Raw genomic sequence first — 15,771 nt, forward strand, 5'->3', positions numbered from 1 at the left:
CTCTGTCCCTGGCTGCGCTGTCTGGCCGATTGCCCGTGGCCGAGGTCTAAGTGCGCTCTGCCTCCGGGCAAAAGGAGGGGTACCATCCCCGCTGCACCGAGCCACCAGGGCACTGCCTGCTCACTGACCACCCTCGGTGCTGTGGGTGCTCATCCAAAGCTCTCAGTAACCATCATTTTGCAGAGACTCGTGGTCATAAGATGTTCCCTTTTCTGTTTTGGAGTTCAACACCTGCCCACCTCTGTAGCAGTTGAGTGTCCCTTCCATGAAGTCATTTGCAGGCTGTTGTTCTGGGGAGGTTGCATGATGCCGCTGGCTTTCTTTTTGTTTCAGGACAAAGCGCCATGTGACTAGCATTTTTTTTTCTCTCTTCTAGTATATACTCTCAGAAAGACAGGGCCACTTGGTAGGATCTTTATATTGTAGGTGAACATTTGATTTCTGAAGAGTTTTTCATGATGGAACAGCTTTCACAAAGAGAAGAGGGTTTGTAGCATTTCCCAGATATCTCAGAATTTATTACATCTACAGAATATTTTAATTTTTCATGTTATAAGTCTACTTTAACTTTTTAAGGATTTCTTCTTATTTCTAATGAAGTCTTTTGGGGGACGAAGAGCCAGCATATGATTGCATAAACTGGTATCTGATTTCTTACTGCCTCATGTTTTCTTTCAATAGATCCTCCCAGGAGTACGTATCATTATTGCTAATCCAGAAACAAAGGGACCCTTAGGAGATTCTCATCTTGGTGAGGTGAGTCATGAAAACTTAACCTTTATATGCTCTGAGCTAAATTGCAGAGATAAAGCTATTGTTGTGTATGCCAGTGGGCCAATGGTTTCTTCCTATAGTATGTCTTATCAAAAGCCCAGTTAAGAAAGTTGTGAATTCTACAGATCTTTATAGTATATAAGCTGTGCAGCATGGTATTTGTATAATTGTTAAAATTGTTAATAATATAACCTGATAAATGCTAATAATAGCTGAAGTTTGTTAAAAAAATAAAAAAAAAAATATCTGCTTTTCCTAATTATTTTCTACTTGGTGCTTCACTAATTCGATTGGAAACTTACATGAAAAAATAAGTTTATTGATTAGTCCAATTTCACCTAGATGGTTTTCTAGTGCTATTCTCTTTATAATCATTGTGCTTAAACACAAAGATGTACTCCCATTAGCTGAGTTGAGCAAGGCTGTATGTTTCTCCAATTTATTTTATGTTTCTAGGGAGAGAAAAAAAATATTATTTTCAATGAGCAACTAAGGATCTAATTAACAACGTGAAGAATTTGCTTAGTCATAATTGAAACGACAATCTAATATGTGAGATTCATCTGTAAGATTTCATTACCGTGAAACTGTAAAAATTTCCATGATGCCTTGAGTTAGAAGAGATGAATCCTCCAGAAGTGAAGGGCCCTGGCTGCACTCTTTAAAATAATCTGTCTGGTGTTTACGGAGGATGCGCTGCTGGTGTAAATACACTGAAACGGGGCGGGAAGGCTATGGAAAGAGCACTGTGGTCTCTGGGCTTTTCTGAAAATTGCCATAACCAAGCAGACCTCCAAACTAGCTGAGCCATTCCAGGAGCCAGAGGGCTGCGAGGCAGGTGTCCCCGCAGACATGAGTCCGGCGTGTCTCTCCTGAGGCACGGCTCCACTCCGCGCTCTGACAGCAGCAAGGTCACACTGGGGTCTCCGTGCCTAAAACTGGGTCAGCTACAAATTCAGCAAGTGTTAAAAAGCGTTATAGTATTATCTAGCTATGACTAAAAACATTCACGTCAAAAAAATTTCAACAATGCTTCGTTCTGGAAAGCTACTTTAATTAATACCAGTATAATTGCTTTTAACTTAGATATGGGTTCACAGCACTCACAATGCCAGTGGGTATTTTACCATCTACGGAGATGAATCTTTGCAATCAGATCATTTTAATTCACGACTCAGCTTCGGAGACACACAGACTATCTGGGCTCGAACTGGCTATCTGGGGTTCCTGAGAAGAACGGAACTCACAGATGCAAACGGAGGTAAGAGGTTTCTCGTCATCTGGGTCTGTGCATATATTTTGAGACTGACACTGTGTCTCTTGGTCTGGCTGCCTGCCGTGTATGAAATCTGTAGCACTGCAAAAAAGCCTTAGTTAAAATAGTCGGAAAGTAAAACAGAGGGCAAGATTTCCCTGCTGAGACAGTTGCTTTTCCTTTGCTGTACCTCAGGTGCCACAAATCCCCTCCACCAGTGACATTTTGGCACTGTTAATGTTCCAAGTGCTTCAGCTTGAAAAATAGGAAATGCAGCTTAAAATGCCATCATTTGCTCTCGCAATTGTACCTGCAGAAACACATCTGTGGAAATAGGAAAAGCCTTGTTGTGAGTGTGATCGCCATCCCTCCGATGACAGCCACCTTCTTTGATAATTATTGTGTTATAAACTTATTTACAGAAGCTGTCCATTTCTCCGATTTCCCTGTCTTTAAACCTGCGGGGATAGTTACAGAAATGTAATACAAGCAGTAGCCTGCAGCAGAAGCTACAGGGTGTCTGGGTTTCTGTCGGGAAGGTACAGGAGTTTGTTAATTGTTTTTATGACATCCCTTGTCTCGTGTACAGCCGTAAGCCAGCCAGCCCTGCCAGGCACACAGTGGCTCTGCTTGGGCAGACGTTGCGCTCCTGCGGCTTATGTGGAGCACAGCACGCCGGCAGCGGCTGGCTGAGGTGGCAGGCGAGGCTCTTGGCACAGGATGGTTTCCAGCAATGCTGCAAGTGCCTCCAGGAGTGATCCCAAGGCCCCGGTGGCAGGGCGGTTAGAATAGCTGCTATTCGGCCAACCAGTCAGTTCATCAAATTTGAAAGCATCCTAGTAACCACTGTGGATTATGACTGCTGCCTGTGTCCTTATGTTAGCATCTTCCAGAAGAGATTTACTTTCTGTTGCACAGGCTTTTTTCATTTCATGATAGCCCAGCCTTGAGAAAATTTGGGATTCTCTGAGGATATTGCAACTTAAGCATCTAAATGGCTTAAATCTTCTGGCAAAGATTTGCTGAGTCCCTGTTCTCCTCCCACTTTTAGCTCCCAGTGCAGAAAGGTCTCTGCGCTTAATTACCAGTAGAAGTTATATTGCCATTACATTGCCACCATGCAACTATCTACATTAATGTAAAAGGACCCAGTTATCTTCTTTTTCAGTCTATTAGCAAATACTATTTCTTCATGGATAACATACAGTTGTTTATATATCAGCCTAATATCTTCTCAGAAGTGTCATTGCAGCCTCATTTATTTCTTTGATCAGTAAAAATTTGTACTACAAGAGCATTATGCTCCAGAGCTTGCCATTTGCCTGAATGAGCAATTTGCTATCTGGCATATAGCTCATATTTCTAATTTATTGATAAACACCTTTGTAAGACACCTTAAGCATCAGTACTGACCATCTCTAAACTACTGAAAAAACATCATCTATACTGTTAGGGTCAAATCCATCCTTTCTCTTTCAAAAGAAACAAGAGAGAAAAAAGGAGCCTATTGTCTATTTAGGGCACCTTAAAAAAAAAATAAAATAAAAAGAGTCTGTTTTGCATCCACCTGGGAGAAAAACAGGAATTTCTGCCACTGTCTTTAGATAAAGATTTCCACCTTTCTCTTCTTCAAACGTGAATAGTGCTTCTGCCTTCCTTCTGCGTTCTGCTCTGCATCCCACTTTAGTAATGGAAAATTCTTATCAGTCTGGAATTTGGGGTTTCAGAAATTCAAGGGTAACTTAAAAATGCTATACTTATTTTACTTAATTATTAATGTAAACATTTTTTTATTTTAATGTACTGCAGAACAGAATAATTTATTTTTTTTTCCTCACAACCAGAACGCCATGATGCACTTTATGTTGTGGGTGCATTAGATGAAGCCATGGAGTTACGAGGGATGAGGTACCATCCGATCGATATTGAAACCTCTGTAATTAGAGCACACAAGAGCATCACAGAATGGTAAGGATTATATAACACCATGGCCCTTATATAAAGCTGAAATATCTATAACGTCTGGAGTTTTTTCTTGGATATTGCAATTGATCCAGGAACTGGCCTGTCAGGATGGTCACAGGATTTATAACTCAGCTGTAAATATGTCCTTAGGATGAAACTTTTCTACAAACAGATCTAATAAGGAGGAACTGTTTTCTGGTAAGGTCATTCAATATGTTTATTTTTTTGCATGGTTTTAAGTGCAAGTGAAGGATTAAACTTGTAATTTGACAGACCCAAGCAGCTCTCAGGTGGGTCAGTAGCTGTTTCTTGGAGTTAGAGATTTATATTCTGACCAGGAAAAGCAAAGTGGCATGAGTTCAAGCTTTAGGAGTTGTTATTAGAAGGAGTAAGCAAGCAAACATTTCAAATAAATGAACACACTAATAAATTTTATTAGTGAACACACTGTTAGTTTTGAATTGGTTATTAATAAATCAAACAGTGATCAAATCCAGGTTACAATGGAAATTGAAGCAGTAAATCAATGACTTAATAATGATGTTGTCTTAATCGATGTATCACATCATCAAATGAACACAGCAGGTAATCATTTCTTGAGGCTGACATGAGAACAAATTGCTTTTCATTATTCTTGCATCAGAAGATTGAGTTAGGTAGTTTGTTTTGATATAACCTCAGCTCGGCTGTTCTCCTTTCATCCACAGTGAACTTGTCGCAACAGCCAGAGCAATTTAGTGGGGATAAGACGTGACTCTCCATTTTTCTTTTCAATACTGTCTGCAAAGGTGTAACCTGGAGCAGTGAACTTAATAATGAAGCACAGCGACTGGACTGCTTTCTTTAGTCAAAACACCTTGCTTTTTTCTTTAATATCTGTTAAAATTAAGGCAGTTAATTGCTTGGCTGACTATAACTGAGGGTTTGCCTTACTCCCTCTTCCATAGAGCGTTATCCCTGCTGGTATGGTCTTGTGCCAGCTAGCCGTTACACAGGGCGGTGGATTCTGTGTCCTGATATAGACCAGTGTGAACACTTTAAGGATGCTGTGAAATTCTCCTAAATGTGTCAGATCAGTATCAGCAGTGGATGGAGAGTTTTCAGATTAAGGTATTTAGCTTTGTTAGAAGATGGCCACAGATTCATAAATCGATGTGTTCAGCAGTACCTGTTTGTCAGAGATGTGTGTGTCCTCAAGGTGTGAACTCATGGGCAGTAAATGAAGTAGCCCTCTCACCCTGCAGAAATGGTCATCGTGAGTTTCAGTGGCCAAAAATGCTTAAATTATATTCCTTTTTCCAAGACCACTGAGAGCACTTTGAGGATCCTTTTCCTTCCATTATCATTGAAATCCTGAGTGGGATAGTGGCAACTAAAAAAGCGTTGGGGTAAGCTGGGAAGACTGAAGAAAAAGGCCAGTGTATTTCTGCAAGGAGGTAGAAGTACATGAGAGTAATTCTTGGTGCCTTAACTCTTCCCAGCAGTTGGGTGATAATGTGCAAGGCACGTGAGCAAGATTTCAGAAGACACACTATACTGTTACTACCCTTTGCCCAAAGGCCAAAATTGAAAGTCTTCGGGGTTGTTTTTTTTCTCAAAGAAGAGAGAATGCCGATGAGTTAGACATTGCTCTGATGTGGTCCCTGCAGAAAATGGACACACAGTAGTTCAGAGCAACAACATCTGGTTTGTTCACAGTTCCCAGCCTCTTCCTAACCAGTGCTCTGCCTAAGAGCTCTCTCAAGCCACCAGCGTGGAGTTTTCATTCTTAGTCCTAGTCCTGACTGTCCTTGATTTATCTCAACTTCTCTTTCAGCTTCTCTTAGAGGTGCTCCTCTTCTCTTTGTGAAACACAAAATAATAGCCAGTTAAATCTTACTTTTTATATATACTTTGTATATGCCTTTCTTTGGACGGGGCCATGAGCCTCTGTTGTTGGAGGCTGCTGCTGTTTCAGTTACAATGACCCATTAAGGATTTAACTGCATCAGTACCTGTTGCAAACAAAAGACAGTGGGTACGTGCAGTTGCTAGATTATAGAAATAGCCTCCGTGTCCAAGGCACACATGCTCATTTTTGTAACCTTTAACACTACTGAGGATAGCGGTGACTTGTTGACTGACATGTGATCCTGCTGTACAACTTCTGTCATTGAGGATCAGCTCTAAAAATTTATTTAGAAGTATTTTTGTCTTTGAAAAACTTTAGCGCAAAATCAACAACCTCTGACTCTGGACCTCCTGCGCCTCCTATTGGGTGTGAATTTCTTGAGAAAGTGCAGCCTTCCTGCATCCCTAGTTTTTTGGTTTGGGGTTTTGGTTTTGAGGTTGGTTTTTTTTTCATCAGGACTGTGAAGGTACTGTATTCATAAGTTATACATACTGGCTAATACATCTTCATCTCAACCGGTGAGAACATAAAGGGCAATATTTCCTTTTACTTACAGTGGTCATTGTTGAGTTAGAATCATGACATATGAAATGAGTTTTAAATTAAATGGAAACTCTCTTAGGCATGTCAGCGCTCTAGGACATAATATAGAAGCTTCAGGAAAGTTTTGGGAATCAGTCTTCTGAACTCAAACTAACTACTCCTAAGCCATGTTCTCGGGACCTGCTCCTGAATCTTGCCATTAATTGCTTTCCCAAGTAACAAGCTAACAGCAGGTTTAAGGCATGGTTTCAAGTGCTAACTTAGATTTTAATAAAACCTCCCCAGGATTTTTTGTTAAAATATATATAATACTAATTTAGATGTTTGTACAGTAATCCATCAAAATTCTAGGACCTCTCTGGAGATGGTCCCTGTGCAGACTGATACTTAACTTTTTTAATATCCAGCATCAATCAAAACTTACTAAAAGGTCTGTGAAAACATAATTACGAATTAAAATTCATTTCCTAGCAGTGCAAAGTCAAAATGAGCCTGCACAGCCTTGCTTTGGCTGCCCATTAGTTTTCCAGATCAATAAGCACATAAAAGTTCAATCAAATAGTGCTTTGGCAGGATCTGAAAATGCATTTTTTTAAAATAGTAAGTACTTTTCTCCTAAAATCCATTCTGTTAAGCATCAACATAGATCACATTTTCATAGCTAACTTTTGGGCAAAGTAAGATATGTTTCCAAAGTACGGGGACTTCAGCATGTCTTACTAGACTAAAACAGTGCCCTTCTGTCTCAATCAAGTGTTGACTTTAGGGTAGGTACCTCTTTTTGAAGTTGGCTTGTATACATAATATAGTCTAACTTTCAGATGCTTATGCTCAAGACAGTTCTGAGAAATTAGCCCTCTTTTTATTAAGGTAACAGAAGATAAAATAGAGGGCTTGATATAAGAGCTGCATGTGTAGAATATATTATTTATGCTATGCAATAAGTTAGAGGGAGAATTAACCATGGTCTGTGTCTTAAGCACCTGCAAGGCAGAATGAGATTGCTCTTTGTGGAGGCTCAGCCCTGCTGACCTCCTGTGAGATTTCACAGGCTTTGGAGACATTTGAGACGTGGAGAAGAGGATGGAGGGAAGCATACGCCAGACGTTCATACCCTCCCAGCCTACACATTTGGAAGGATAAATACATTATCCTTAGCCAGAAAAGATGCCCAGTAGCAAAACCCAAAATTTGTCTGCTTCAGCTCAAAGGCTTAACCAAAAATCTGGGGTCTTACAAAGTTATTTTAGTGAAGAGGAGATACTGGTAATAATGATGTTCCCTTGACCATCTCACCTGTTACTAAGGAATGTAAAAACTCCTGTCTCCTTAAACTCAACGGAAATAAAACACAGCTGAAATAAAACAGATGGAGACATTGCTTATTTCTGTGTAAACCAATTGGTCCAGAAGAATTGCAGCTCTTTTGTGCTGAGCTCTGACCTGCCTGGACAGCAGCCAGCCCAGTCCAGAAGGCACATAGCCATGCTCACCTAGCACCATCCAAGCAAGGAAGCCCCCTCCCCGGGCAGCCGGGGACCTCTGTGCAGCCTGCAGCGTGCCATATAAATGTTCCCAGGGCTCCGCACCCCTTCGGTAGGCAGAGTTTACCCCAAAGAGCTTTCAGCTCAGATTGTGTGCCTGCTGTTGCTTTTGGTGCCTCCTCTTTTAACCTCCATTGCTCTTCTTGGCTGCTCTTCAAAAAAACCCTGAGAAGACACCTCCACCCACACATTGCTCACGCATGCCTTTGTGAACACAGCGGTGCTGTGACAGTTCTCTGGCTGCAGAGACAAGCACACGTTGGCTTACTACCTCCGTACGTGACAGGCGAGGATTAGATTTGAGTTTCTGTGACGATTAGCCCACTACTTACTATTGCAGCAATATTACAAGTGAGAGTTAGCGGGGGCTGTTTTCCTGCCCCTGCCTGCAGACATGTTCTCTCTTGCTACTTATGCTTTATGGTGAACATACAGAAGGAGCCCTAGGAGTTGAAACAAAAAGTAACCAAGGTGAAATGAAAAGGGTAAAAAAGGAAATGGGAAAAAAAAATGAAAAAAACCCACTGCTAATATTATTTTTTCTTTCCTTCCAGTGCGGTGTTTACCTGGACAAATTTATTGGTCGTTGTAGTTGAGCTGGATGGATCGGAGCAAGAAGCTTTGGACCTGGTTCCTCTGGTCACCAATGTGGTCCTGGAGGAACACTATCTGATTGTAGGGGTGGTGGTGGTTGTGGACATTGGTGTAATTCCTATCAACTCCCGTGGAGAGAAACAACGTATGCACCTACGAGATGGATTTTTGGCAGACCAGCTAGATCCTATCTATGTGGCCTACAACATGTAGTCTTGTACCTTAAAGCTTCCATGGACTTTACTATAGATGTATAAAATTTTTTGGTGTCCACTAAAAAAATGTGCAGATAAGATGCTGACACTCATCAGAATGGAACTGTTTCTATTACGACTTTTAAAAGCAGTCACGATTGGCGGGAAATAAAATGTGAAATGTTTTCTTTTACCACTAAATTTTAGAAAAGAAGGACTATGGGGTAAGGCCCTTCAGTGTGTTGGAAAAGCCCATTTTAAACTTTTTTTTTTTTTTTTTTGCTTATTGGACAATACTGCTTTTTGAGTAAATGTGGCTTTGTATTTTACATTAAGTAAGCTGAAGTAGATGGTTTTTTTTATTATTATTCTGCCCTCCAAATGGATTCTTTTAAAACAACTAATACAAATAATTGTTTTCTTCATTTGTTTTGATATGTCATAAAAAGCTGATGAATACAGATCCGTTACTAACTTAAGCCATTTTAGATCCCACACCTTAGGAAACTATGTAGTGGTACGAGGAGAATACCCAAAGTAGCACCTTTCAATTAGAAATCTTGCAGCTTTCTGTCAGAGATGCTGAAAGCCCAAAGGCCAGAGAGCCTTTGCTGTTAGCATTAGAATGGAAGAAATTTATAAATAAGGTGTATTTCGGCAATGAACTTGCAAATATCTTTGTACTAAACTAAAAAGATAAAATAAGTTAACTACTTCTTCTGTAATTATGTACAAAACGTTTAATTTATTTTGATCTCTTTAGAAGTATAAAAGAGAAAAAACATTCAAGAATATTAAACTCTTGAAATGTTTGCTAATATAAAAACAAAGTGTTGTATTATCTTGAGTGGATAGTATCACATCAAATATATATATATGAAATATAAATTCACTAATGACAAAAGATTTTAAAGTTTAAAATGCAGTACTTGTCACTTGCATGGTGTCTCCCACTGTAGATAATCAAATGTTACTCACAAATTTTTTGGGAAAAAAAAAAAAAAGCAATCCTGGATTGCTAAGTATCCCTGTCAAAAAGAATCCTCTAGATACCAGCAAGTGGAATTATTGCTGCCTTTAAGGCAGTGAATGAATTTAAGACTAAAAATGCACTACAATGATTTTCTTTTCTTTGCCATGGAGGCAACAATAAATATTCGTGCTGGCATGTGCATACACTTGTTAGACTTAGAAAAGGCAGGTTGAGGAATAGCACTGTTGTCTAGCTGCAAAACTTTGTTGCACAATTCTTTTCATTGTTTTAGTTGGTGTTTTTATTGCTATAAGGAAAAGTTTTGGGGTTATTTGCACAGAGTTATCAATTTGCCTCTCAGCTAGGACATATAGCTCGGTGGCCAATGCATCCAGTTTACATTTACAGGAAACGATTGTTTCGATGGTCTTTAATTTATTCCTTAACAGAGAGGAGCATACAGTCACTACAACGGATTTGGCACGAATCGTGCATCTGCTAACTAGTCCCTAAACGCATTAAAACATCAGAGGAACCGATCTGCCTGTTGAAAGAACGGAGGAGTCCCGCGGTCTCCGATACGAGGCCATCGCGGGAGAAGAGTCCGAGAACATGCATCACAGCTGCCTTCATTTTACTACCTTTGGATAAAAGAGAGGTTTGATTCCCCCATTCTGTTGTCTTCCCTGCAGCCCATGCCCCTTTTTTTAAAACCTTCCCCTTCCTCCATGTGGTTGTAACTGAATTGACCTGTTCGTGATCAAGAGTGGGATTTACCAGCCGCAGTCCAAGAATGCTTTTCTTATTGTCCCAAATGACGTTCATGTGCTGGCTCTCATTACCGGATATGCATGACTAAGATTGTTGCAGGGCAAATGTAATCATGTTTATATCACGTATAAGGAAGTCTCAATGCTGGGTGTTTAAAATCTTTTTAAAGGGTAGGGACGTTTTAGTCTGCATGTACAGTACAGAGCATCTTGCCATGTCAGACGCGTTTTCTTTCGGCCCATCCTTTCCGCCTTCACTGTCCTGTGAATAGCCCTATTCATGCTCTGCAGACCGATCCTATATTTTGTCAAATTCATTTTCTGCTCCCTGAAAAGAATAAAATCTGTTCTTTATGGCAAGTTGTTGTAAGGTTTCAGACAAGATGTTGATTGATTACAAACATAATTGCAGTGTGTGAACTAACTTGTGAATTCCTGCTATCGCTGATCTCAGTACTGCAAAACAAACCTCATCGTTCAAAGCATCACTTTAACCTTCACGAAGTCAACTTTGCATTTGTAGAGAATAAAAGAACTGCAATGCAGTTGTGAAACGCAGTTAATAACAGCTCTCTTCTGCAACCTGTCATCCATGGTTGTTAAATCCTGAGTTAAGAGAAATGATAAACTGAGTTTCTGGTTTTGTTGTGCAAGCAAAAGGAAGGAAACATTTAAGCACCATCAGACTGAGCAATAAAGAAGGATTGTTCTGTATTAGAAACTGTACTGTAGATAAACCATTCATGAGAATGTATAAAATGTTTGTCTTGTGACCTTGTGCTTTTGGAGTCAGACAAAACCATGTAATCAACTTGATGCACATGCACAAAAAAAAGAGGGTACACAATGAACATTTAAACACAAAACTAATCAAACAGGAGCAGATTCCTCATGGTGCTTGTTTATTATATATATTTAATCCTGCTTGACACTTTACCCAAGGGAAGACTGTCCCTTTTATCAGTTGAATGTTAGCAGCGTTATTTCATAGAGTGTGGTGACTGGTTAGAGAAATTCATGTAACTCAGCCAATCACAGTTTCAAACAAAAATTTTTATGTGCAAAGGACAGCAACCTTGTATGTTAAACCACCAGTACGCTTTGTACATCTGTGATAACGCCTGTTTTATATTCAAATGAACAAATAAAAGCTTTTATTTTTGTTGCTCTGAAAATATCGGTTTCTTAATTAGTCATCTACAATGGATCTTCCGAGAGCTGCGGATGCTCAGTGGAGGAACATGGAGAGCTATACTGTAATTTTATTTTGTTTACCTCTCTTGTTGCATAATTTATTAGTACAAATCATTATACTTTTAACAATGTTTAAATACTGGTGTGGGCATTTATTGCTGAAAGACTTTCATATGGCAACAAATGTTTTTTGTGAAATGTTTTTTTAATTCTTTTTAATATATTCAAATATACTGTTCACATTTTTGCTGAAAGTGTAAAGATTATTGTAAGCTTGGTAACATTTTGTGAGAAGCAATAACAAGCATTAGTACTGTAAAACTCCTCAAATTTGTCACTTATCACTTTTGTTGCAAGGTCTTGCTGCCAACATATTGCTAATCAGTCACTTAAGTTATTGATCCAGGTGTTACATCTCTGCTGGAGCTTTCTGCCAGTGGAAATCCATGAGTAACTGCTTGGTCACACACATGGGGCTAGAACCTCCGTATCGATTCAGAAGCCTTGGACGACCAGGTAAAACCTCTAGGAAATGTGGTGTGCCTGCTTCCATTGGCCTTTTCCAAAAATTCCTTGAGTTCAGACCTGGCTGCCAGCTGCAGAGTAGCAGCATCCCCAGAGGAGAGGTTCAGCCCTAGCTCTGATTTTCCAAATGTGATTTCAAAGGGTGAACCTCTGAGTCTTCGTGTCTTTGGTAGCCCGTCTGAGAAGTTCAGGGTATAAAATCCCATGTCCACTTTCAGGTTGCTGATCACAAGAGGTGGGTGCAGGGTAGCAGACCCACGATTTAGAGTGCAACCCAAAAATAGTGGAAGGGAGAGGGCAAGTCAGGGGTTGCAGAACCAAGACAATGGCAGAACAGCGATTGGTTCCCGATTCAATTTTAACAAATAGTCTTACTAAAAAAGAAAGGGGTTTGGTGTTTTATACTAATGTGGTAGGGATTTTTAAACGGTCAAAATATTTCAAGTACACATTTTAAAAATCATTTTGACAAACAGTGGCTATAACACTGACAAGCTAGTGGGGAATCTCAACCAAAAAAATTGCAGGGGGGTTAGAAGCATGATTTCATGCACATAGGAACAGTATCGTTCATTCATTATCAGGTTGATACTAACAAGGTAAGAACAGGAAAAAAGCTTGATAAAAGGCCATGCAGCCTTTTTTGTGTGCTTTTCAACAGAAAAATTTGCTTTATGTGCCATTATCATCTAAGCCAGGGGGGATGGGACACATGCACAGAGATGGACAACAAATTCTCACCAGTCACCTGATGAACAAACTCACAGGAGAGTTGTGTTTGGGGGAACTTCTAACTTTCTCCAGCACAGCTTTTTGCAGCCAGCCTGAGCCGTCACCAGCTGCCCCCTGCAGCCCTGGGGATACAGATCCCAGCATGGCTCCCACACTGGGCACACAGGTGGGTCTGGGGGTCCGGGCTGGATGCTGGCGTGGGCAGCACAGCGAGAGGTAAAGCCCAGAAGATCATCCCACAGAGGGTGGACCCCTCTGGCCCCAGGGTATGAGCCAACCCCGGCTTTGAATTTTTTGTTTTAGTAGAAGAGCCTTTTGCTTAAAACTGGATGAGGTTTGAAGAGGAAGAACACCGTAACCTGGATCTACATTCTGAAAGTAGTCATGAATCATTTAATTTGGGGTTAAAATGTAAAAGTTCAACCGGAGCTATTTTTTGGTATCTGGAGTGCTTCATTTGGCAGCCCACCTTCCCAAAAGCTCTCACGCAGCTTACCAGAAATTAGATAAACAGGCTTTCCTTTCCAGGGGGGGTCTGCTCTCCTTTGGGGAGTATCACCTTAAAACCACTCCAAAAATACTCCCAAGACTCTGTGCTCTGCTTCACCGATGTCACCACCTCCGGAACAGCAGCTCTCCCTTTTTTACCCAGCAAACCAGCACCAGCCCATTTCTATACATTTTTAGCATGCACCCTGATGCTAGAGACCACGTGGCATTTAAGACCAGCCATAAGATCCCTAAGCACACTCTGCTGCATCGTGCCACTCCAGATCTGCACCGTGAGTGCTTGTCATTCTGCTCTGCGTGGACAAGATTTCTTCAAAGCCAAGGCACTACTGCATTCTGTATGTTCCACATGGGGGGGAACAAAAACACCACACACCAAAACCTTTGCCCCAGGGATCCCACAACATATCTAATAAAAAAAATTGCAAAATATTGTGCAGCTATAGCCAGTTAATGGCTGTTCCTAAAGGCACAAGGGCGTTTTGTTTCGTTTTGTTCTTTGGTGGATTGACGTTGGCAGGCTTCACATGAGGGAGCGTCTGGTGGAGCGGTCTGAAGGAGGGGACAAAGCCAGTGGAAGCACCATGACAGGGTCCCAGGTATGAGTGGCAGCACATGGGAAAGGTTTGGAGATGCTGGGAGAGGCACTAAGAGGGCTGTGCTGAGCATCCCGGCTGAAGAGGAAGGACACCAGTGGAGGAAGCCATGAACCAAGGGCAGGTCTGGAAAGAGCATTTGGTGTAGAAGGGCCAGAAAAGAGCATGTTGTGCATGTGGAGGTAAGGGTGAAGCAACTGAGACTGCCTAACCCCGTGGTATCGGGCACCTGCACACTAGTTTTCTCACCCAGGTGAGCCCGTTTCAGATCAGGCAGCTGCAGGTGCTGGGACACAGCTCAGTCTGGAGGCTCAGATGAAGCACCACCTGCTGAATTCAGCCAAGGGGCTTTAGGGTAAGACCCAAGAGAGGAAATGGATGGAGATAGGAGGACAGATGTGGTGCAAGATGAGGACAGAGGTTCTCCCAACCCAAAAGGTTCAGGAAACTAAAAGAAACCCCAGGTCTGCATCAGGGGAAAGGCAGGGAGTGCTGAGAGAAGGCTGGGGCAAGAAAAGCAGCTGCATGCAAGAAGAAAATAACGTTTCCATGAAGCAAGGTTGGGAGGGAGTATGGCACGGCCAGTATTCACAGAGCAGAGGAAGATGAGAATTCGAGCTGACAACTGCCCAAAGGAAGTCAGTGGCCAAGGAGATACAAAGGAATTAAATTTTCCATTGCAGACACACATGCCCCTTAACATTTCTAGGATGTCTTTCACAAACATTTGGTTTCAGATACTGTCCTGAAGTCCACAGAAGGATTTTTTTTTTTTTTTTTTGCATGCTCCCTTCTCTCCATACCACACATTGGGGTGAGGACACACACTCCTGTGCATCTGCAGGGCCCCACAGCCGGGCGCCCATCCTGCCTGGCCGTGCGGGGGGCAGCTGCCCGCAGTGGGGCACTGACAAACCCACAGCCCACACTGCCAGTCCAGGGTGTAGAGCCAGCAAAAACTGAGTGGGTGATGTTTAATCTCTTCCCTTCCCTCTGCCTACAGCTCTTTGGTTAGCAAAGAGAAAGAGAAAAGCAAATGAAGTGTAGTCTCAGCTGTAACTTTTTTTCATTCAAAGGATGGAAGTATTTTTCCATCTTGGGGCAAAGCCTTTTGACAGAACAAGAGGCTTTAAACTGCTGGTTTAAGTCATAATAAAATGCCTATTAGAGATCACTCAGTTTTGAAAATTTTCCAAGAAAACCCAGATTTGCTTAAATGAAAGCTTTTGTTAAAATGCCCCCTTTTCCAGTGGCTGACATAACAGGCCCGTAGCCTCCCTGAGAAAACAGCGCAACTGCGTTTTTGCTGTGCATGCAGGCAGACACGTGCACTTTCATTGCACTTTGCTTACAACTAACAGCAATATTTATATCTCCAGAACAACAAAGCCAGAGCACCTGCAGGAGAAAAATGAAGTCAGGATGCAATGTGTCAGTCCAAGGGACAAAGCGTAAGTGCCAGAGAAAGCAACCAGGAGTGCAGGTTACACTTGGACTCATTGGCAGTTTGACTCAATTTTAAGTAAAATATATTTGCTCTGTTTACCCAGTTTTGGTTTGGAAATGCTGAGCCACAGGAAGGATAGCATTTAGGGGACATCGAGAGCACTTCCTCGGCGCAGACCTGCGCTTCCAGTCACACCCTTTAAAACAAAACAAAAATCCCCGAGACCACATCTGACTTCGGTTTTGAATATGAATTGACTCTACC

General features: G+C 41.4%; 1 protein-coding gene across 3 annotated transcripts in view; it reads left to right on the forward strand.

Moving 5' to 3' along the window:
- DIP2C (disco interacting protein 2 homolog C) overlaps window positions 1-11,678 on the forward strand; it is a 325,277-nt gene extending 313,599 nt beyond the window's left edge. For all 3 annotated transcript variants that reach the window (XM_040592066.1, XM_040592064.1, XM_040592065.1), the window contains 4 exons: window positions 682-756; window positions 1,861-2,035; window positions 3,874-3,997; window positions 8,527-11,678. In XM_040592066.1, coding sequence (XP_040448000.1) covers window positions 682-756; window positions 1,861-2,035; window positions 3,874-3,997; window positions 8,527-8,779 — 627 coding nt within the window. In that variant the 3' untranslated portion in view covers window positions 8,780-11,678. The remainder of the gene's footprint in view (window positions 1-681; window positions 757-1,860; window positions 2,036-3,873; window positions 3,998-8,526) is intronic.
- The last annotated feature ends 4,093 nt before the right edge of the window (window positions 11,679-15,771 follow it).

The sequence above is a fragment of the Falco naumanni genome, chromosome 4 (genome assembly GCF_017639655.2).
Source record: "Falco naumanni isolate bFalNau1 chromosome 4, bFalNau1.pat, whole genome shotgun sequence".
Classification (NCBI taxonomy): domain Eukaryota; kingdom Metazoa; phylum Chordata; class Aves; order Falconiformes; family Falconidae; genus Falco; species Falco naumanni.